Genomic DNA, 23,181 nt, shown 5'->3' with positions numbered 1-23,181 from the left:
CGTTGCGTCGCTCCGTCGCCTGCTTCTCCGCCGCCTCCCGCGCGGCCGCAATGGCTCGGTGCGCCGCCGCATCCTCTTGCAGGCACTGCTCCAGCCTCGCGTTGGCGGCCTCGTCCTTGAACGTCTCGAAAGACTCGACGAGGGCCCGCTGCTCCGCCGCCTTCTCCTCCGGTGTCGGCGCATCAGGGTCATCGGATGACCAAGAAATCTCCGAGTCAGAGTCCTCGGCTGCAGCGGCGGCCGCCAGCCTGCGGCTGTTCCAGCTCGGCGTCGACAGCCGCATGGGCCGCCCGCTCCTCCTCTCGCTTCCTTCTCCGCTTCGGTCGGGTCCGCGGCGTCCCGACCGGTGGAGGAGGTCGGTCTTGTCGTCGGAGTCGAACCCGTCGTTAGAGCTCGAGGCCGGGGAGGTGGAGTGGGAGGTGAAGGTGGAGGTGGAGGCGCGGCAGCCTGGCCGCGTCCGGCGCTGCTCATGGTGGATGCTGCTTGAGAGGAAGCGGCGCTACGGCGGCGGCGGCTAGGGTTTGTGGGGGAGGAGATGAGATGCTCGCGCCCCTGCATATATAGCGCGGAGGCAGGGCGGCGGCCGCGCCACGCGTGGCATCGCCATTTACTACGTGCGCTGAGGTAGGCGACGGCCGCGCGCCACGCGAGGCATCGCCATTAACGCGGCCGCAGACTGCCGAAGCGACGCCTCGGTGTCAGTACTGGCGGAGAAGACGCATCGACGCTGCGCACGCTCGCGAAAACTGAGGCACGCCATTAACGCGGCCCTGCAAAGGCTGCAGCGCGCCGCCCGGAAGTAATGCCGCGGAAGACGAAGCAGTTGTGCCGCTGGCAGGAGGGCCCGTGCGAGGACCGAGCGGACATTTTCCGCGACCGCCGAGCGTCCGCGGAGACGCAAACCTGACGCATATTTGGGCCAGGTTTGCGTCTCCGCAGACGGCCCGATCACTTTACGTCGCCCTGCTGGAACAGACCCCAGACGCATTTTCGGTCACGACGGACGAAAACGGACGCTCAGCGACCGTTTGCGTCACGCCGCTGGAGATGCCCTTATACCTTTATCTATACAGAGGGTCGATTGGTTTCAGGATAGTCGATAGGGTCCAGTCGCTTAGACCGGCGCAGAGGTCATATTATTTTTGATTTTTTCCCACAAATGCGTATCAATTCTGGCATTGATTGAAAGTACGGACTGTATTTTTTTTTAAATAGCCTGATGGGACTCGACGAGGCTTTACATTTGTATCTGTGCGTGCTGAAATCTTGCTTTCGCATGAATGATCGACTGAGGCAAGCAATTCACCGGCAGCAGCTACAGAATAGTTGCTGACAACCAACGCATCCTTTGCGACAGCAACCTTAGGCTGGTGCCAACGCGGGCTGGAGGCGGGGCGGTACCGCCCGCGTCGGGGCGAGAGGGAGGCGAGAGGCGGGCGAGACGGCAGCGCGGCCCGCTACCGCCCGGCTGCCGCCCGCGCTGGGGGCGAGAGGGGGGTGGCAGCGTTGGCAGGTCGGGGCGAGAGGCGGGGCGAGAGGGAGGGGGTAACGGCTAGCTGAGGTGGCGCGATCTGATTCGTCCACGTTAGCTAGCCGTTGCTGGCTCAAAAAATTCGAAAAAAAGCCAAAAAGCCCAAAATTTCATCCCCAACCCCTATAAATACCCCCATATGGTTTCACTCATTCCACACCTCACTTCATCTCCTCCACTCTCCATTTCCACTCCTCTCAACGCCATGCTCAATCAGCTTGGCGCAAAGATGTCGAGTGTACCTTTGGAGTGCTGAAGGCTAGGTTCAACATTCTAGCAGTTCCGGGACGCTCCTACTCGAGGCGTACTCTTGGGTTGATCATGCGTGCATGTGTCATTCTGCGCAACATGATCATCGACGATGAGCGTGATACAAATTTGGAGAATATCTATGAGACAGTTGATTCCAATGTCGGCCCTGCGATACACAACAATGCACCACCAAGCCTAGCAGCCAGGATTCAGATGGACAACGAAATAAGGGACTCACCGATGTATACACAGCTCCAACATGATTTGATTGAGCATGTGTGGGCTAATGCCTAGATTATGTAATTTTTTCAAACTTTTATGTAATTTTTTCAAATTTTTATGTAATTTTTTTTTATAATGTAATCGGTAACAATTTTAGTTGAATAAAATAATTTTCTTGCATTATTTTGAATGTTGTAATCTGAAAAAGAAATGCTCATGTCGAGGAGAGAGAAAAGCTGATGTGGAGGAGAGAGAAGTGAGAGCTGGCACTATAGCCCGTGCACTGGCACCGTGGAGTGAGAGTGGGGTGAGAGTGAGGGAAAAAGCTGACGTGGCGGGTGAGAGTAGGATGATGCATTGGCAGCAGCCTTACTAGAAAAAGCAGCCAACTGCAATACTATGTACTCGTTTACTGTTCGGCATGCATGTCGCGACGGTCTTGCATCACCGGCCCTGAGATAATGAGCACCTAAATGCCTACTACACCGTATATTCCTGCAATATTGTACTTTTTTTTTTGAACACGGGTAGGACCCCGAAGGTTCCAGAAGCTGTATTACTCCAGAGCGGTGGGCTTACAGATTACAAAGAGGAACTCGAAATAAAAGGAAATTACATTGCAGTCCTCGACTTTTACTAAAAGAACCCTGAAAAGAGGAAATAGAACGTCATCGGGTCCTTCTCCACCGGCGATGAAGGCAAGCAGAACACCACGGCCACCGCACCGCCTCCGGGGATGAGACCACTTGGAGACAGGAAGGTGTTGAGCGCCGCGACAAAGCTGCAGAAGACCCTCCCCATTGGCACGCCGGCCGGGAGGGAGAAACATAGATGGCACCAACCCAAAGCTAGCACCAAATCGGAGCGGCCACCTCACGACCATTAGAGTCAGCAGGAGGATGGCAGGTCGCCGTCGCAGAATATCTGCTGAGGATGCTCTCCGGAAGAAATCCAAAGTAAAAGCTTCAACCCCCCATAGCCGCAGATCTGGCCAAATCCAGGCCTTGGCAACCTCTGCCTTTCCACCACCATGGTGGCAAAGGAAGAAGAAGACCACATCACCAAGACTCAGCAGATCAGAGGCCAAACCGAGCTTATTTAGAGGATAGGCCACCGGAACCTTCCAATCCATCTTTGGCTCCAGCCACTGAAGCGCCATCGACAGGCAGAACACCGCCACCAGCCACCAGGAGCTGCTCGACTGCTCCGGCGACCACCTCCCCTTCGGCATAGCGCCATACTCCACTTGGGAAAACTTCAAAAAGCAAAACCTACAACTACTATGGACAAGAGGGGACCGGCCTCCTCTCTCCAACTCACTCCGGCCGGCAGAGCCGCCGGAGGAGAGGGAGAGAGGAGCCGGGAAAGGAACGGCGACTCTCAAGGGAGTGGATAAGAGAGAGAGAGAAAGGGGAGAAGGAAATGACAGCAACAATATTGTACATATAAGTCGCTCGTAGGGACAAAAGGTGTGCGCTTGATTTCAGAACTAACAAGGAAACACCGGTAAACGGCGATGTTGCCAGATTTGAGAGTCTAAATGAACAATTCATTTCAAATTGCTCCAGGGATTATTTTCTCCGTGGTTATATGCTATGGCTGTCAAAAAGAAAACTGTCAATATACATTTGTTGCTGGGTTGTTTTTTTGGAAGCACATGGTCTATTTAGCCATATCGTTATCTTTTAGTAGGGTTCCAATGCCGATATTTCGTATATCAAAAATCAAACGTGTGTTAATCTTAAATAAAAATTACACTAAATTGACTGAAAATATCGATATGCGGGTTTATGGTGGCTCATGCTTGCAGCCCTTTCTTTTTGACAATGTGAGAAAATCAATCAGGTAATTTTAATTCTAACATGAAAATTGTGTGTGCGCCTAACGCATGTCATTCTAAATTCGATGCAACTTGTAAGACTTCTCGGTATTCTAAAAGAAAAGGCTTTCTTCTAAACTCAAGTAGAAGATCTTGTGTGATAAACTATATTAGCGAAGAAGACTCATTTATATTATAAATTTCTGATGAACATTTGCTAAAATAAAATCGAAAAGGAGGAAGCCTCGGGCGATGCATATGACCTTCTATTTATTTATTTATTTACTTATTGAAGTTTGTTCATAAAAAGTTACAACTCAAGGAACACATAAGGTCAATACATGTATCGACCATCTGAAAAAAAAAGGAGGTTTTTCTCATTTTTTAGAGAGGTGTGAGGCACCGAATACTGTAAATATTTCGAACATTCAAGTACTTCCTCCGATCCAAAAAGGGTCATGAGCGCAGTTCAAATTGAATTTAAACTGAACTCGTTACACTTGTTATGGATCGGAGGGAGTATATATTTCACCACCCAACGTTACACAATATGATCACACCACTCCGTCTGGCTGACAACATCAGAGCGTCCTACATATTATGCCCCAGCTGCAAATTGATGTGCAGATTGATTTTCCAAATGCTTCTCCACTATATCCAAACCACACAGTTCCTTCACCACTGTCATTGGTGCAGGGACATCGAGTTGGAATACTAAGGGCGAGCTTCCGAACTCCTCTCTTGCTGCTCGGATGGCTTCTCTCACTGCACAATGGATGGATGATGCAAGAACTACGGCAGGTTCCCCGGAAGCTGGCAGAAGAAGTAGCTAAGTTACTTGAACCAATGAGAATTTCCACCCAGCAAAGAAGTCATAACGTTGTCTTAACAAAATCACATTCTACCTTTTGAAGAAAGCACACGGTCCTTATGGTATCCAGTATTCAGCACCTCAACGTTGAAGTGCTTTGGGATGGTATCGACACTTGGGATCTTATAGTCCCATGTGCTGTCACTCACAACAAGGCCATCAGCATTTGTCTCGTGTTCTTCGTATATGAAGAAACCAATTCCTTGCACAAAGGAACCTTCAATCTGCAAGATAAGAGGAGCAACATCCGATGTGATGCCAATATAGACTACAGCTTTGAGCAGCTCTAGTCAGGACTGTCATGTACTCCTCTAAATTCCCAATAACACTTTTGGTAACGGTACTCATGTTTAATACATAATAATATAGATGAGTGTAACATAATGGACAATATTTATGCAAACCTGGCCCAAGTCCACTGCAGGGTTCATGCTCTTCCCACAATCATAGATAATATCACCCCTTAGTATAGTTATTGCTCCTGTAAGAACATCAATTTCCACCTACGTTTTTCAAAACAAGAATTGAATAAGAAATGAGAGACGTATCGCAGTATCATCCATAGAAAGTCCAACTGTAATTATACTACACTTTTGCGATCGACATTTTGCATAAATTTTGTTCACCTCACTTATACAAGCTCCATAGTTCAGATAGCGATTGGACTCTTGGCCAGGAACCCAGTACGAACTTGAAGACAAATTAACGTTATCCGTAGAGGCCTATTTGGGAAAATTGAATCATACGGAAATTAAGTATTAGCACATAAGAAGATAACAATTTCCACGGATAAACATTCTACTCTCTTTAGTATGAAGAAAGATCAGAGGGTAATAAGAAAAAATAACCTGCGAAATCAAAGAGTCCCATGAAACAGCTCCTGCTTGCTGTTTGAGCTTATCCATGACTGGCTTCAATCTGTGAATCAGCATGTTGCAGGCCTGAAGGATTGCTGCACAACTAGATTCAGATGTTGTGCTGCCAGCAGTAACTCCACCTTGGATTAAGTTCAGAGTATCAGCCTGAAGCACACGCACTCTATCAAGAAGGCATTCACACCCATCAGGCCACAGCTGTCCCAAAGCGAAAGCAGTGGTCTGCTGTACTTTTGTCCACAGTCCTTGCCCAATTTCAATACCTCCAACCTCAACCACAATGGAACCATCATTGAGCACAGAAACTCTTCCAGGAGCTGGCCTTGGTTCTACCTTGAAAATGAGGGGCACACAAGAGATACCCTGCTTCCGCCACTTGTTGCAACTGTTGAACTGCTTGACAGATTTGGCTCGATGCAGGTAGCTCGATGTCGATAGTAATCTATCAAAAATAAAATGTAGCGTGTATGCAGAAGCTTCGCCAGCGCTTTCTGGATAGAACAACACCAGACTATCATAGGTGTGAAAATTCTTTTGCCTGATGGTGTTAGCGTCGAGTGAGAGGACTGAAGCAACATGCTCAATGATAGCTTCAGCAATAAAAGAGCCTTGTGTATCTCCAGGAGCACGCATTACTGATTTGGACGGATTGTTTGTTTTACAGACCTTGATGTCAAATGAGAGAGCACCCCAGTTGTATTTCTTCAGACCTGATATAATAGTGTCTGGTATTATGGGGCTCGCATCTGGAGAAATTCCAGCATTAATTAGTACTTCTAGATGTAAGGCTGTAACTTTCCCATCAGACTTGAAACCAACAGAGTAATATGCTTTCACTGGGTGCCGACCACCAACCATGACCATGTCAGTACTGCGATTGAGATACATCCGCACAGGACGCCTTAACTTATATGCACAAAGAGCAGCTGCTGTTGCTACCTACAAAGATCATATATTGGATCAATCCCCAGAGGCAGCTATTGTCAATGCTCTTTGCTTCCGTGGAAATGAATGGTACATAAAGCTCAAATGGCCAAACTCATCTTAATCTCCCTTAAGAAAATTAAACATTGGATCTTAAGTTGTGAATCCATCCAATGTACACCTCTGTGTTAGGCTCTCATGTTCGGTTTAGGTATGTTCGGTGTTATATTACAAAACTATATGAAGGTATTACATATAGATGTAACAATACATTCAATTGTACCACATGGGATTTGTATCAAAACAGGTCCTCAAAATTTGGAAAATGGCAAATGGCCACAAAAACATTCTGAAACAGCTAGTCTCAAAGCTAATCAAAAGGTCATGCATGTGAACTCACAACTTGAAAGTAACGTGTCTAATCACTTAGACACCTATTCAAATTTTGTAAATTCTTACTCACATTGAATGATTTGGTTGCCTTTCCACCAAAGCCTCCTCCAACCCTTCTTGTAATGGCACGCACATTGTTGAATGGAATGCCAAGGCACTTAGCTATGACACTCTGCGCAAGCTCAGGGTACTGTGATGAACTGTAGACAACCATGGTGTTATCTTCATCTGGAATTGCTAGTGCTGTCTGTGTTTCCATGTAGAAGTAATACTGAGAGGCAAGTTTTACCTGCAATCACAAGAGTTAGTTAATTAACATGTGCCATATTGTCTTGTCTGTGGGGTTCCATGAAGTCACATGCAGGGAGCAAAACTTAACATATAACATCGGCAAACTTTCGTCACAAAAAAAAAAAATCAAACTTTCATACAGCTGCTATGTTCATGTGCAAATTAAATGGTACTACCTGTGTTTCAAACTGTAAGACGTTTTGGTAGAAAGAGTAGGATTGACTACATTCACAATACTATACCTTTTTTTTAGAGTACGCCAACAGCGCACCTTATCTTTATAGAAGGCAGAGGTTTGAGTTAAGAAGGCTACCACACGTGGCATGAACTCCACACCAGCTAGTCCGAATACAGCCACCCCGACAAAACAACAACAACACGAAAGGGTCTATCCTAAGCTAAGCAACAAAACCGCGTCTTGACCGATGCTAGACGCCTCCGAAGAACAACAATTTCAAAAGGACTCTCCTTATCGACGCACCATCAAAGAGAAGATGGCCGAACTCGGTCGGTCCCGAGAAGGAATAGTCTTGGACTCGCCAGCTATGGAGTGCATAGTGCCCCTGCACTCAACCTCGGACACCGGAGAGGACCAGAGGAGTGCAACAAAGAACCTCCAAGGCGTGTCTCCAAACACGATGTTCCCAACAGAGTAACGACGTCAAGGACGCCGCCATCGCGCTGATCTGAGTCCAAATCTAGGCTTTCACCCGGAGACAACTACCAACCACCGATGAGAGCGAAGGAGATGCTGACACACCATGGCGACGCCTCCAAGGAGGGAAACGACACCCGCAGGCGCCGTCGCCACCGGCACCGACCAAAGACGGGCAGGATTTTGAGCCGTAATGTCGCACACCTCCGACCCTCTACCCACCAGGATGGGGCAACATTGTCCATGTTGTATCACACCACCGCTGCTGCAGCTCCTCGTTCCTGTAGCCATCGCATCATGGTACTCCTGACACCCCGCACGGACCTCATCTTCCATCTCCCAATCGAACAAGATCCTGCAGCTCGGACTCCAACTCCAGAAACCGCATGGTACCCAGCAACCTCCGTCGCTACAATACTATACCATTAAAAGAGTTGTTTAATAGGAGCTGCTCCCTGCGGGGCCTAGTATTGTTCTTTTCACAGGTAAAGATGTTGGTGGAGCTGCTCCCTGTGGGCCTAGTTTGTAGGGGCGTCGAGTTGTAATACCGTGTGTGTCACCCTTTCTTTGGCTTGTACATAAACTCAAGGCGCAGAGCTTTTGCGTTTTCTCGAAGGAAAAACTGTTATAAGTTCCTACTTCAAAAAAGTATAAATACTTCGTATAAATTTTCAGCAATGCACGTGAGATGTCATTACGAAAATATCCCAGAGAAAGTGAAATGAGCATACTTCTGTCGACAGGATCTTGTGATCAGCTTCGGCCATGCCCTTGGAAAAATCACCGACTTGTTTTGGATACCTCTCTGGGGGAACATTGAAATAGCTGTTGTTTTGTACTGCTTGTTCTACAGTTAAGATTGGTGGCTTCAAATCTTTTGTGTCATATTCAATAATAACCTGTTTTCGTGCCAAGTTGGCATATCTCTGAGTTTCTGCAACCTGAGGTAATGTCCAAATTTCAGTAACAGTAATGTTTAAGAAATAAAGAATTCCAACACTATGTAATAAGTTTATGATCTTTAAATAAAAAGGCAATGTAATTAGGGGCACATATTCAGTTCTTCGCTAACCATTAATAGTTTAATTTCACAAGATTACTCTGTTTAAAGTTGAAACAATCTTTTTATATTAAAACGTGCCATCAGTTCAGTATATTTTTGCATAGGCACTTGTGCTGTTCTTTGTGTACCTAATTTCCATAAAAAAATATCATGAAAGAAACAGAAATAAGCGCATAGTAGTGCTACCACAGAAAATCTTCGCATGTGTTTAACTGATTGGGCTTTCCTTAGGGTATTGTACACATAAGACTCTGGATACAGATATATGCTTATAATTCTGCATGAACTTAGAGGTTTACATTAATGACCATTAGGGTACCCACCAACTCTATTTAGTGCAATTAAATGAACTTCTTTGAACTAAATAGGGTTGGAGGGTGCACTAAGTGTGACCACCCAAGATGAAAATCTGTGTGAAATTAAGGTATTTAATTTGTACATACTGGCCCCTCGTTATTCAAAACTATATAATTAACATCCACAATTGGTTTTACAAAAAAGAATAATGAAGCAAACATTTACAAATCACTATTTGGTATGCTGTAATTTATTAACATTTGAATATTAAGAAGAGAAGATAAATACCACAACACCAAGAGCTTGGCCAGCGTACTCAGCAATTGGATCACCAAAAAGTATTTCATCCCCAAACAAGTATGATGATCCAATATTTTGCCCTCCACTTGGAATATCCTTCGCAGAAATAACTGTCAGGATCTTCTCGGATGCTAAAGAAGGCTTGAACTTAATACTCTTGACATGCGCAAGAGGTTTTGTGCTGTAAATAAACTCTCCATAGAGGCAATTATTTGGAGCAGGAATATCATCTACATATACCGCCTCCCCTGCAGTAAAGAAAAGAAAGTCTATCAATCTATACATAATACTAAAAGATGGATGATATGGGGAGGAAAATAGCTTCTAGATCCATTAGACATTCTGATGATGTAAGCTAACCAGTAACCACATACCAGAAGCTTGAAGCTCAACTCCATACTTTTTAATTGGTTCACCAACTGGTTTATATTTATCACCGGAAACTGTTTCTCTGCGGGAAGATAATGGCAGGTTACAGAGATCATCTGTGTCTACAGAACTAGCAGAGCTGAAGTTCAGGGTTTTTCCAGGCCCTTTGATGCCTTCAGAAAATGAAGATAGGAAACTGAAGAGAAACCCAACAGCCACACTAACTCTGTATTCGGGATGTGATGTTCCTTCCATTGGTACAATTGTTTCTCTGAGTAAATGAACTGCTTCAAGCACAACCGATGGAGTCACCAATTTTCCAGTGAGGTGCTCTTCAACTTTTTTTGCTCTAACAGCATGTTCTGTCCCGTAAGCACCAAAAGCCAAGTGTAGGTTGCTCAATACAGGATCACCAGATGATTCATTCAAGGAGACAAGTCCCAGGAAAGCAGAATTAATATATGAAACAGCATTGCCAAGAGGGCGTGGTGCTGCTCGATAAGTTTCAAAGACAACACTTGTTTCTGTCTGAGAATCTGAAGTCCAATGTGGAATAAATATGCTCAGAAGTAAAGTACTAGGATCAAGAGGAGGATGCTCCAGAAACTCTTCCAAAGTAACCTCTAGCGCTTGTGAAGCAACCTGAAGACGGACAGTGGAAGCAGCACCAAGAAGTATGGTTGCTATGTCTGAAGCAAATGGGTATTTCTGTGCCAAAATTATGTTTCCACCAAGGCTTGCTGTGTTACGGACAAACGGTGTAGCAACTTTGCTCATGTGTTCGGCAAGTTTTCTATAAACTAAACTTCCCTTTGGAGCTGATATAGATTCATTTCCTTGCTCAAGTATCTTGATGGCCATAGAAATTGGTGTAGCTGCTCCAATTTCAATGCCGTTATCTTTTCTTAAAATAGCTGACAGTTCTGGAATACCACCTATGTCAATATACTTGTTATATAGGTCTTGATCCTTGTATACACCAGAACCTGTGTTTCCAACGACTACTTTGACACAGCAGTCACTAAATATGCCAGAGTTTAATAAGTCATAATATTGCTCAATACTTTTTGGATGATACCATCCCTCCCCGGAGAACATAAATGAATCATTTAGTTGATCAAGAGATGATTTGATCTCAGATTTTAGGAAGTCCGGGAAAGTGCAGACTCCGCCACCAAGAGTATAAGTAGGCAATTTGCTAACATCAGCATGTTTATCGCTTTTCTTCCAGAATATATTAAGACCCAAATCCTCCAAGTCAACATCTGAAGCGAAACTTTTGCAGGCATCAACTATTGGTCGGTAACCAGTACATCGACACAAGTTGCCTGAGAAGGCCCTTTCTGCTTCGGATACAGTTAACTTTGAGAACCCATTTGGTGGTTCAGGCTTCTTGGATTTGTCAGCATTGGCAAGAGAAGTGAAAATGGACATGCACATGCCAGGAGTGCAGAAACCACATTGAGAAGCATGGAACCCGGACATTCTTTTCTGAATAGCATGAAGACCATCTTGTGTATTTCCCAGACCTTCAGTCGTGATAATTGAATAGAAATTTATATTGTACAGGAGGGTCAAGCATGAACTTGCAGAAAATTCAGTCACTTCATCTTTTGTTGGATTATATTTTGCTATAAGGACTACACAAGCTCCACATCCACCTGCAGGAGAGCACAATAATAAAGATCAGTCATAATATCCGCCTCTTTCCTATAAGAAGAACGCATCATGTTTCCTGTTCTCATTGAACTGAAAGAACTGAACCTTAAGTGAAAACTGAACAAACATGCAATAAGTAAACATTTTGGCAATCAAATTAAGCCTTTCAAACGTCTTATAAAAGGGAACAGAGGAAGTACCATACACGGATATTCATTCCTAAGTTTTACAAGATTACCCACCATTGTTGAGATATATGACTCCCTAAGTCTATAATCTCACCAAATAGCCCCATGTTAAGACCATTGAGACTTTCGTTTCTACACAACTAATCCCTACTTACTGCGATGAACTTTACTTTTTCTCTACTCTCTTGTAGCCATGTCTGTTATCCAAATAAGAATTATCAGTGTTCCTAAAATTGTGATTGTCTCCATATTTATTGTCTGGGGTTCGCAACATACCCACACGACATGTGCCGAAAGCAACCTCGACAATCTTAAGGCTTTGCTTGGCAGGCATGGTTTAGAGAGTATTCCAGAGTATTATCCCTAGTGTTTTGGGTGAAAACAATTCCATCGTCCAATCCACTCCAAACCTCTTCCATCCTAATCTCCAACAAACCCTCTGTTAAGAAATGTTGTTTGGTAAACAGGGATTACTGCATTGAAAAACTTGTAGGATTCAGAATGCAGATCTGAATAAATATACATGTCAAAAATTCTACTGTCAGGACCATGTTCATACTCCTACAAATTTGGAATGCAATTTTAAATTCATACATTGCTAGTATAAAACCTACAGACTGACTAGTATGTGCTTTCGTCAGTTTGTCACACATAAAATTTAGAAACCTCACCAGCAGCCCCACACGAATTGTCCATGGTACTGATGCATTTCTAAACCCTGACGGAGTTAGAGGACGTCGCACATACATCTTCACAACCTGGTGTTCAACTAACACTCTTCATGGCCAATTAACTTCATGATTTTATTGCCATCCACCGACCACAAGTATCAGTTGTGCACATGTTCTCTAACCAAGATACCACAAGAACAGAGCCAGCAGAATTGTTCCTCATCAAGAACAGAGGCTTGCTAGCTAAACTGGAAGGTGGCTAGAAGAAAGACTTCACCCCAACACCCAAAAACTAGAATAAAACGAACCAGATCCATTCTTTCGGATAGTCCAATAATATGCTCACACAAATGCGCAACCCTATTTTTTTTATTGCAATGTGCTGACAAAGCGGCGCATAAAATAAAAATAAAACAGAAATCTGCTGGCGACCGCAGCTCCTCCTGGGTCGTTTCGGTTCAGGCACAAATGAAATTCGAAAACTTTCAGCGGTGAGGCGGACGGGATGGCCCGTGAAGTAGGGCTAGGCGTGAGGCGAAAGAACTGGCGTGGTGAGACCGCCGGAGTGCGGAGAAGGTAGTTGTGGAAGGTGGCGGGAAGGAGCTGGAAAGAGCCAGGGCAAAGGAGAGGCGGCGCCGCCGCCGAGCTGGCTGCACCACCCGAGCAGCGAGATCTCGAGCGGCCAAAACGAGTCCTAAGCGTCCGTTACGGGACGAACCCTGAAGACTGACGCGTCGTGGGCCGGCCCAAATTGAGTGCTGCCATCTTTACTTTTGCTATTTTTCGATTTTTCTCCTGTTTTCTCTTTCGTTTTCTTTTTCTTTATTCATATTTCATCATTGTTCATGAATTAGAAAAAAAATACGTCGTTTTTTATTAAAATATCATGAATATGGTGAAATAATGAATTTAGAAATTTTGTGAAACTGAGAAATGTTCGTGAATTAGAAAACAATGTATGAATTAAAAAAACGTCCGTGAATATGAAAAATGTACGTGAATTTTGAAAATGTACCAGATTCTTTTAATTTTTTTTGAATATTTTTACAAAATAAATAAAAAATATGTAAAAAGTTCATTGATTTGAAAATATGTGCACGAATATAAAACTGTTCACAAAAATAAAAAATGATAATGATTTTTATAAAAGAAAGAAGGAGGAAAAAACGAACAAGAAACATAAGACTGAAAAGTGACCAGAAGAAGAAGCCAGAAAAACCAGTAACCTAAAGAAGTGAAACCAGCTTGGGCAGGCCTAGGGTGCACGTTGACCCTACGGACCGAATACAGTAAGAACATTGTTCGGTTGCGGATAAATATTTCGCAGAATCTCTCATTGAAAATAGGTTGATATTTTTCGATAAAGAAAATATATTAATATAAGATATCAATTACATCCAGCATCTGCAACAAAGCAACACCCTAATGGATTTACGGATGCACATAGCTAAAAAAGAGAAAGCAAAACTAAGAAATAAAAGTCTCGCCGCAACAACAATATATCCACCACCAAGATAACACCTGAAATACAGACTCTCCAAAAGCGACGCCTCCAAGAAGGAAACAGTGCATCGTCGCCCGATCAAATATCTTAGGTTTTCACCCTGAAGATAGTCCCCGCTCTCGAAACAATGCCTCCAACAAACTCACTGCCAGACACAACCAGTTAAGACCAAACCTTGGGTTTTCACCCTGAAAGGTAGAACTCTGAACTTCACCTGTGTTGCCATCCCCACTTTCATACCACTGCTGTGAATCCCGAAACGCCAAGCCAGTTCTTCAACATCGCGAAGACTTGGACCTTCTTTAGCTAATCCACCAATCCCGCCTTCATGATATTCTTTGCTTATGACTTCACCATAGACCAAAAGTCACTTGATGTCAACTCAGAGCAGAGCTTCACGACGCTCCCTTCGAAACCAAACGGTCGGAATAAAAGCATGGGTGCGCACGACCGAATACCACCCGAACCTATGAACTCTAGGAAAAAGATGCATTGTTACATTCGCTATCAGAGCCTTCCGGAACTCATCACTCCAGCTAGATGAAGAAAGATCGGCATCCAGAATGTCTTCATCTTCGCGAAAGAAGAACCCTAGGACCACCACCATGAAAGCCGGAACGGACGCCCCCACACCGACGCCATGACTGGGAACCACGGTCCATCTTCCTCCTCCAACTCGGCCGGTGGAGGCCGGTAGTCGTCGGGATAGCGGCTACGCACGCCCATGACGCGGAGACGGTCGGCTGCTGCTCGCCAGGATAGCCTGGTCAAGCCTCATTGCCGCCACCTCGCGACCATATACCTTACTCCACCGTCGCCCGGTCCCGCTTCCGCCGTTCCGCCCCGCCGAGTTCCGCCACACCACCGCGTCCCCCACCATGATCCAGGTGATGTAGCCGAAGGCCACCACCACCAGACCCGCCGTCCACCGTCGCCGCCCCTGAAAGACCCCGCGTTCGTGCGAAGGGGAGTCCATGGGCGCGCCACCGCCGCCCCTGCCTTTAGCAGCCGGGCGCGGCCGCCACCACCGACCCCGACGGAGGTAGCGGCCGGGAAGAGGAAGATCAGCTGCCTTTTCTAGGGTTTGGGTCATCGCCCAGAGCCGCCTCGCGCGAGACGACCCGGGGCGAAGATCGGGTGGGAAGGGAGGGGATGGTGGTGGAGGGTGGAGGGGCGGCGCTGCAGGAAGGGTCGGGTGGGGAGGGAGGGAGGCGGCGGCTAGGTGCAGAGGGAGGTGGCGGTTGGGTATTTGCTGGGAGCTCTGTCTCCTGTAGGACCGAATATGGACCAAATTACTCGAAATCAACTTAATGTATTATGATATACTAAGAGCATCTCCAGTCGCGTCCCCCAAACCGTCCCCCAAAGCGATTTGGGGCGCGCCGGACAAAAAAACGTTCCCAGTCGCGTCCCCCAAAGCCTCTTTTTGTCCGGCGCGCCCCAATACGGTGTGCGGCGCCCCGAGGCCATCCCCGCCCCATAGGGGACGCACCGGGGACGCCGAACACAACGAAGCGTCTCGTCGCGTCTAGCTCTGCGTGCTGGTGTTAATGAGCACCACCGCTCCCCCACCTCCCTCCCTCCTATTAAAAGGGCCGCCTCTCATCGTCCCTCTCACACACAAACCCTAGCGTCTCTCTCCCCAACCCTAGCCGCCACCATATCAAGAGTCGACGCCATGGCTGGTAGAGGCGCAGGCCGAGCTCGCGGCCGTGGTTGTGGTCGTTGCCGCGGCAGAGCTACACGCTCGCCGTCGCCTGCGACGCCGGCGTCGTCCTCATCGTCGCACATGCAGGACGAGGAGAGGGCCGCGTTGTTCGAGTTCATCGTCGTCCTCAAGGGTGACCCGCACGGCATCCAGAGGCTGCCGGACTCCTTCGCCGACTACGTCACCGGCGACGAGCGCCCGCGCTCGCTGCATCTGCGGGAGGATGGCTGCGGCTGCTGCCAGTGGATCGTCGACGTGATCTACGACGCGCGCGGCAAGATGTACCTCCACATCAGCTGGGGGAAGTTCGCGCGCTACCACCGCCTCGGAGCCGGCTTTGTCCTCCTGTTCTCCTACTTTGGTGACAGCGACATGAGCGTCAAGGTGTTCGACGAGACGCGTTGCCGCCGGAACTACCATGGCGACATCACCGACGAGGACGGCGACTGAAGTGTTGTTTCTTCGCAACGAAGATATGCACGAAGGTTTCTGGTTGTTCTTCCTCGGAAGAACCAATAGGGGCACCCTCACTAGCTGGATTTTCCAGTTTGGGTGACTGGGTGAGCCCTGAAGTGTTCTTTCTTGGCAGCGAACACACTAAACTTTCGATGCCCCGGCCTAGTTAGGTTTAGTTCTTTTATATTTGTGTCAATCATGGTTCAAACTATGTATTAGTTTGTGAAATATTTCTTCTCTTCATTGAAAAAAAATACAAAAAACAAAAAAATATTTTAGTGTTTGGGGCGGCGTTTGGAGGACGCGGCTGGGGAGCGACGTCCTCCAAACGCGGCACGAACAAAACACTCATCAAACGCTCAATCTAGCGCCGTTTGTGTGACGGTTTGGGGGACGCGTCTGGAGATGCTCTAAGGTGCGTTTAATTACTCATAACCCCATGACCATCATGGCTGTTTAATCTTCCCGTGAGGGTGCCTATGAAGGTGACCATGATTTATAGACATGACACTGCCTTCAAAAAGTTTGAGGTATTAGTTAGTACTTACCAGATATTTTGGAAGATATTGACTGAATATAACTACTCCCTCCGTCCCAGTTCGTAAGGCAAAATTTTCAAATATCTTGGTCCAAGATGAATTCTTATTGGCTCTAAATTTCCACGTAAAAACTTTAACATAGGCGCTGCAATTAATTGGAAAATTAAAAAGAACTTTTTTTTCTACCCTTTAATTGGTGGGATACGAAAGGAGGAGTCTTTTGCATGCAATAATGAATCAATTTTACTCCAACATTAAATGCAAATGTGCCTAGGAGGTTGCGTTTTGGGACAAACATTTTTTGAAACTTTGTCTTGCGAACTGGGACGGAGGTGCGAACTGGGACGGAGGGAGTATAAAATATGGTATATCTTTGAATGCAGATGGATATTAGTAGCCCAACGAGTACATGTAGTTTAATTGAGCTCGACTCGTACCTACCCACCGAACAGTCCATTTTTTGTTTTAGCGTGGACCGTAAAATTACACATTAAAAACCTGTCAAACCCGGCCTGTCGAAACAAGGCATGAGTGTTCCACGGGTCCGGTGTTTAAATCTTGCGTGGAAATGTGCATGTGGTAGCGCTGTAGTAGTACTCCCTCCGTCCTAGTTTTTAAAGCATATTTCGAAAAACTATTTGTCCCATAACCTCTTGTAAGCATAATTTTATTTAATATGGGAGAGAAAGGGATTGCATGCACCAATGAGGGAGAGAAAGAGAATGCATGCACCAATAAGAGAGAGAAAGGGGCTGCATGCATCAATGAAAGAGAGAAAATGAGACTAATCAGCTAGTACCTTAGACCAAGATATTAATAAATTGTGACTTATACAAACTAGGACGGAGGAAGTATGTGTGTTTTCAGAAAAACTTACGATGACAGGTTGACAGGGCATCAACTAGTTTAAGAAAGAGACGTTCTATCTTCCGAACCACCTAGTAATAGCCCCTCGCGACAAGTGAAGCAGTGTTTTCGTTATGGCTTCCGACGATGGCAGATCAGAAAGTCAAGCCTACATGGGGGCTACCTGTAGCTTTCGCTACCTTTTGGTTATTCTAAAAGAGAAGAACTAACTTTTGGTTCAAACGTACGCTGATTGAATTAGATGTGTGGCGTCAAACATGGAAACGTGAAAGGAAGATATGACAGCAGGTCGATCTGATCGGAACTGATCTGCTTAGCTATCGTTGACATGAGCATCACGATCGCCACGCAGCGTATCAACACGCAAAGGGCAAGCTACAGCCTACAATCCTACAAATATGTCACGTTATGTCCTTATCTGCTACTCAGTTCAGGTGTATTGTTGCTGTCAGGGTTGGAATACCGTAGCAAGACTTTCTTGTTTTTTAGTTTCCTTTTCTTTCTTAGCTGTGTGTATCTGTACTGCAATTAGAATATTACGTTATTGCAGAAGCTGGATGCAATTGATATCTCTTGATAAGTTGATATTAATATATTCTCCTTATAAAAAAAATCTGCTACTCAGTTTGTCCAACGAAGTTGATGTGCAAAAGCCCTCCTTTCAGTTTGCTTAAAAAATGCTTAGAAAATGTGCTTTCCTCTCGAAGCAGTCCGGATGTCCCTGCAACTACTCTCTCCATATCAAATTAATTGAAGTTTTTTTTTGCTTTAGGCTAAACTTATTAAATTTTCCAAATCAATAGAAAAATATAGAATATATATCAACACCTACTATACCAAATTAGTTTAATTATAAATATATTGGTGAGCAATGTATGCTTCATGTCATAGATATTAGCATTATTTGATATATACTTCTTAAACATAAAATGTTGACTTGTGACAAAGCTACAGCTTTGGTTAATTTGAAATGGATGGAGCATAATTTTGCTTAGGCAAGCAAACCATAAGAGAGGGCCACTTCGTAGCCAGACTGTGGTCTCCCCAAGCACATGAAAGCATTTGATTCTAACGGGAGCTCATTGGTGATCATGCTCGTAAACACAAATTCAAGTATGAACTCTCTCGGTTTCATAATTTTTGTCACAATTTTAGTTTGAATTTAAATTAAAACCATAACAAGAATATGGAAGATTGAAGTACTTTCTAAGCCGTGTATAATAGAGTAATTTGTTTTTCCAACAAGGAGGCACTTGAATCTGCTGCTTCCCGGAGTGCAATTGGCAACTGGATCTAGACTTGTGGACCGAAGAGTATGCAGCTTGCATGCATAGGTACCGAAGGTACGTACCTTCGCCACAGCCGAGCTTCGTCCCCGTGAAAGGCGTCCCGGTCCGGATGAACTCGAGCAGCGTCGTGGATGGGTCGACTTCGCCGCCGGCAACCTCATACCGCCGGCCGTTCAGCGCGAACACCACCTTCTCCAGCTTCATCTCCCTCGACCTCGATCCCTCGCGACAGATGGATCCAGCCCCGGCCCAAGCTCTCGATCGCTATTTAATGTGGTTGATGGCTGGATGAGTTGATCAACAGCCTTAAAAGGCTGGAAGCGGTAGTGGTGTACTGTAGTACGGTATGGTCTAGCACGATGGAGATCACGATGGCTGGGCGCGACGTGGTAGCTAGATGCACGTGTGCAATGTCCAGTGCGGAAGGAATTCAATCACACACGAAAGCTATCCACATGTTATGTGGAGACTGCTGCTGTTCTCTATTCGTCGGCTGGCCAGCTTGCATAGATCGGAACTACTCCCTCCATCTATAAATACTTATAGATGGAGGGAGTAGTTCCGATCCATGCAAGCTGACCAGCTTGCACGTGTTTAAGGTTTGTATCTAAATATATCTAAACGTTAGATATCTATGCACGGAGAGATTACTAGTTAATCTTCTAGTACTAGTACTACTTGTTCCAGCTATAGTGCACTACTAGGTGTTGAATTTCAATAGAGATAAAAAACAAAACAAAAGAGCTTATTAAAAGGGACATGCCAGGCCGAAATAGGGGATGCCGCTTGGGCAACACGGACAAATTTCTTCTCCGAGATTTGACCCATTAAACAGGACATGTCATGCCGAAATGAGGATGCCCTTAGGGGCACTCCCCAACCCAAACAGACACGGACAAATTTTTATGTCCGGGACTTGACCCAAATGAACAAAAAAAGACATTTTTCATGTACGTTTGGATCCTCCTACCGGAGATGCCCTCACATCCTGAGATGCAACATGGGGAAATTCCTTGTAAGAGCATCTCTAGTAGATACCCCATCCCACACCGCATCTCATTTTTTCGTTTTGGTCCAAAATGTGGCCCGATCAGATGCTGCAAACCTACCCACATCACAAAAGCCGGTGTGGTTATAACCCATCGTGGCCTGTGAACTACGTATATAAGCGGGAGTGAGGGGTTCAACGCGGCACACCATATCCATTTCCGCCTCTTCCTCCTGCCGCCGCCGCCACCCCTTCTCTGATTGTCGGCAGCACCGTCCGCCAAAACCAAATCGCAGCCGTCGGCCGCTTCCTCTCCTCCCCCTCTACCTACTCCCCCAATGGCCGGACCCAATTGGGATTTTGGGCTGGGAGAGGGTGCGTGTTGACCCTGTAGACCAAATATGGTGCAAATACTGTTCGGTTGTGGATAAATATTTTGTAGAATCTCTCTTTGAAAATAGGCTGATACGTAGCACATAATATGGACCAACTTACTCGAAATCAACTTTATGTATTATGATACACTAAGGTACATATTTTTTAATTAGTCATAATTCCATGACCGTTGTGGCGAATTAATTTGCCCCCACAACGCCGTGAGGGTGCCTACGAAGGTGACCATGATTTACATACATGACAATGCCTTGAAAAAGTTGAGATATTAGTTAATATTTACATATATTTTGAAATATAGAATACAGATGGATATTAGTAGCCCAATGAGTACATGTAGATTGATTGAGCTCGGCCCGTACCTACCTACTAAACAGTCCATTTTTTGTTTTAGCATGGACCAGAAAATTACACAGTAAAACATGTACGTCAAACGCAGCCTGCCCAAACAAGGCATACGTTGCATGGGTCCGGTGTTTAAATCTTGCCTGGAAATGTGCATGTGGTGGCGCTGTAGTAGTATGTGTGTTTTTCGGAAAACTTGCGATCACAAGGCATCAACTAGTTTAAGAAAGAGACGTGCTATCGTCCGAACCACCTAGTAATAGCTAGTATAGCCCCTTGAGACAAGTGAAGCAGTGTTTTCGTTAGAGCAGTACAGAAAGGTACAATCACCTAACTATAAGAGATAAAATATTATAAATTTGCTTAGTTGGAGGAGGGAGATTAGGAGAGAGAAGAGATATGGGTTTTTATCTAATAGTCAGCTCTAGCACGTGCTACGAGACACTATGTGAGACTAAAAGTGGATCATGTATGTACTACACTTTTATAGCTTACTATTATACATGCTAGCTATAAATTGACTATAAATGATGTGACAAATTATTATAGCCGGCTGCTCGAGTGCACTATTGTTCTCGCTCTTTTTTTTCGATAAAGGAAATATATTAATATCAAGAAGATACCAATTACATCCAGCCTCTACAACAACGTACCACCCTAATGGCACTACGGATGCACTACTGTTCTCGCTCTTATGGCTGCCGACGATGGCAGATCATAAAGTCAAGCCTACACGGGGGCTACGTGTAGCTTTCGCTACCTTTTGGTTATTCTCAAAGAAAAAAACTAACTTCTGGTTCAAACCGTACGCTGATTGAATTAGATGTGTGGCGTGAAACATGGAAACGTGAAAGGAACATGTGACAGCAGGTCGATCTGATCGGAACTGATCTGCTTAGCTATCGTTGACATGAGCATCACGATCGCCACGCAGTGTATCAACACGCAAAGGGCAAGCTACAGCCAATAATCCTACAAATATTTCATGTCATGTCATGTCCCTATCTACTACTCAGTTCGTCCACCAAAGTTGGTGTGCAAAAGCACTCCTTTCGGTTTCCCAAAAAAATGTGTTTGCCTCTCGAAGCTGTCCCTATTACTCTCTCCATATCAAATTAACTGAACTTTTTATCCTTTCGCTTTAGGCTAAATATTATTTAAATTGTCCAAATCGATAGAAGAATATATCAACACGTACTACACCAAATTAGTTTAATTATAAATATATTGGTGAGCTATGTATGCTTCATGTCATAGATATTAGCATTATTTGATATGTACTTCTTAAACTTAAAATGTTGACTTGTGACAAAGCTACAGCTTTGGTTAATTTGAAACAGATGGAGCATAATTTTGCATCGGCAAGCAAATTATAAGAGAGGGCCGCTTTCGTAGCCACACTGCCGTCTCCCCAAACACATGAAAGCATTTGATTCTGTCGGGAGCTCATGACATGTGAATTGGTGATCATGATCGTAAACACAAACTGAGCAGACGTGTCTTTGTATCATGCTCGTAAACACAAATTCAAGTATGTACTCTATCGGTTTCATAATTGTTGTCATGATTTTAAATCATAACAAGAATTTGGAACAGATGGGGAGTACACTTTCCAAGTCGTATATAGCATATTAATTTGTTTTTCCAACAAGGAGGCACTTCAGTCTGTTGCTTCCCGGAGTGCAATTTGCAACTCGATCTAGAATTAGGCTAGCGAATTGTGGACCGACGAGTATGCAGCATGCGTGCATAGGTACGTACCTTCGCCGCAGCCGAGCTTCGTCCCCGTGAAAGGCGTCCTGGTTCTGATGAACTCGAGCAGCGTGGTGGATGGGTCGACTTCGCCGCCGGCAACCTCATACCGCCGGCCGTTCAGCGCGAACACCACCTTTTCCAGCTTCATCTCCCTCGACCTCGATCCCTCGCGACAGATGGATCCAGCCCCGGCCCAAGCTCTCGATCGCTATTTAATGTGGCTGATGACTTGATGGATGGATGAGTTGATCAATAGCCTAAATAGGCTGGAAGCGGTAGTGGTGTACTGTAGTACTAGTACAGGATGGTCAGTAGCGAGTAGGGGCCGGCACGATGGAGAGAGCGGTGGGCGTGATCCGGTAGATGCACGTGTGCAGTGTCCAGTACACAAGGAATTCTATCACACACCAAAGGCGGTCTTCGGATAGTTAAGGGCATGGACATGGTTGGTAAGGTTATCTTATCTTAATCATATGTCACGTGATCTAGATATAATAATAACATATAATGCTACCTCCATCCTAAAAGTTAAGGCCAATAATTTTTTCAGAAAGTCAAACTATGTTAACTTTAACAAAGTTTTTATCAAAAATTATTAACATAAAAAGTACAAAATTAATATCATTAGATAGATAATAAAATATATTTTCACATGGTATCTACAAAATATCATATTTATTCATATATTCTTCTAAAAGTTTGGTCAAATATTATTTTCTTTGACTTTCCAAAAAAATATAAGACTTAAGCCTTGGGATTGAGGTAGTATACAATAAGTTATTTTTTAGTCTTATCTTTAATAACGAGACATACTAAATATGTGGTAGAAAGAATATGCTAAGAGGTTATTTCTTAGCTAAAAAATTCGAAGTCTTTTTCATTTTTCTCTTTTCTCCACCCATCATTTATCCTACGTACGTGGCAGTGCTAAGATATCACCATTGTATATATATGTCC

The 23,181-nt window shown here is 45.0% G+C and overlaps 1 protein-coding gene across 1 annotated transcript; it reads right to left on the bottom strand.

Moving 5' to 3' along the window:
• Positions 1-4,146: 4,146 nt before the first annotated feature.
• On the bottom strand, positions 4,147-22,372 carry LOC124656184 (putative aldehyde oxidase-like protein). Its single transcript, XM_047194976.1, has 10 exons — positions 22,231-22,372; positions 9,868-11,523; positions 9,482-9,741; positions 8,565-8,774; positions 6,958-7,176; positions 5,544-6,509; positions 5,322-5,417; positions 5,100-5,198; positions 4,730-4,919; positions 4,147-4,637 (listed from the first exon to the last, which is right to left on the bottom strand). Exons 1-10 carry the CDS (start codon positions 22,370-22,372, stop codon positions 4,423-4,425), a joined length of 4,053 nt encoding a protein of 1,350 aa, XP_047050932.1. The 3' UTR covers positions 4,147-4,422.
• Positions 22,373-23,181: the final 809 nt, after the last annotated feature.

The sequence above is a fragment of the Lolium rigidum genome, chromosome 5 (assembly GCF_022539505.1).
Source record: "Lolium rigidum isolate FL_2022 chromosome 5, APGP_CSIRO_Lrig_0.1, whole genome shotgun sequence".
Taxonomy (NCBI): domain Eukaryota; kingdom Viridiplantae; phylum Streptophyta; class Magnoliopsida; order Poales; family Poaceae; genus Lolium; species Lolium rigidum.
Note: the sequence above shows the minus strand (reverse complement) of the source record. Positions and strands in the feature narration are given on the sequence as shown.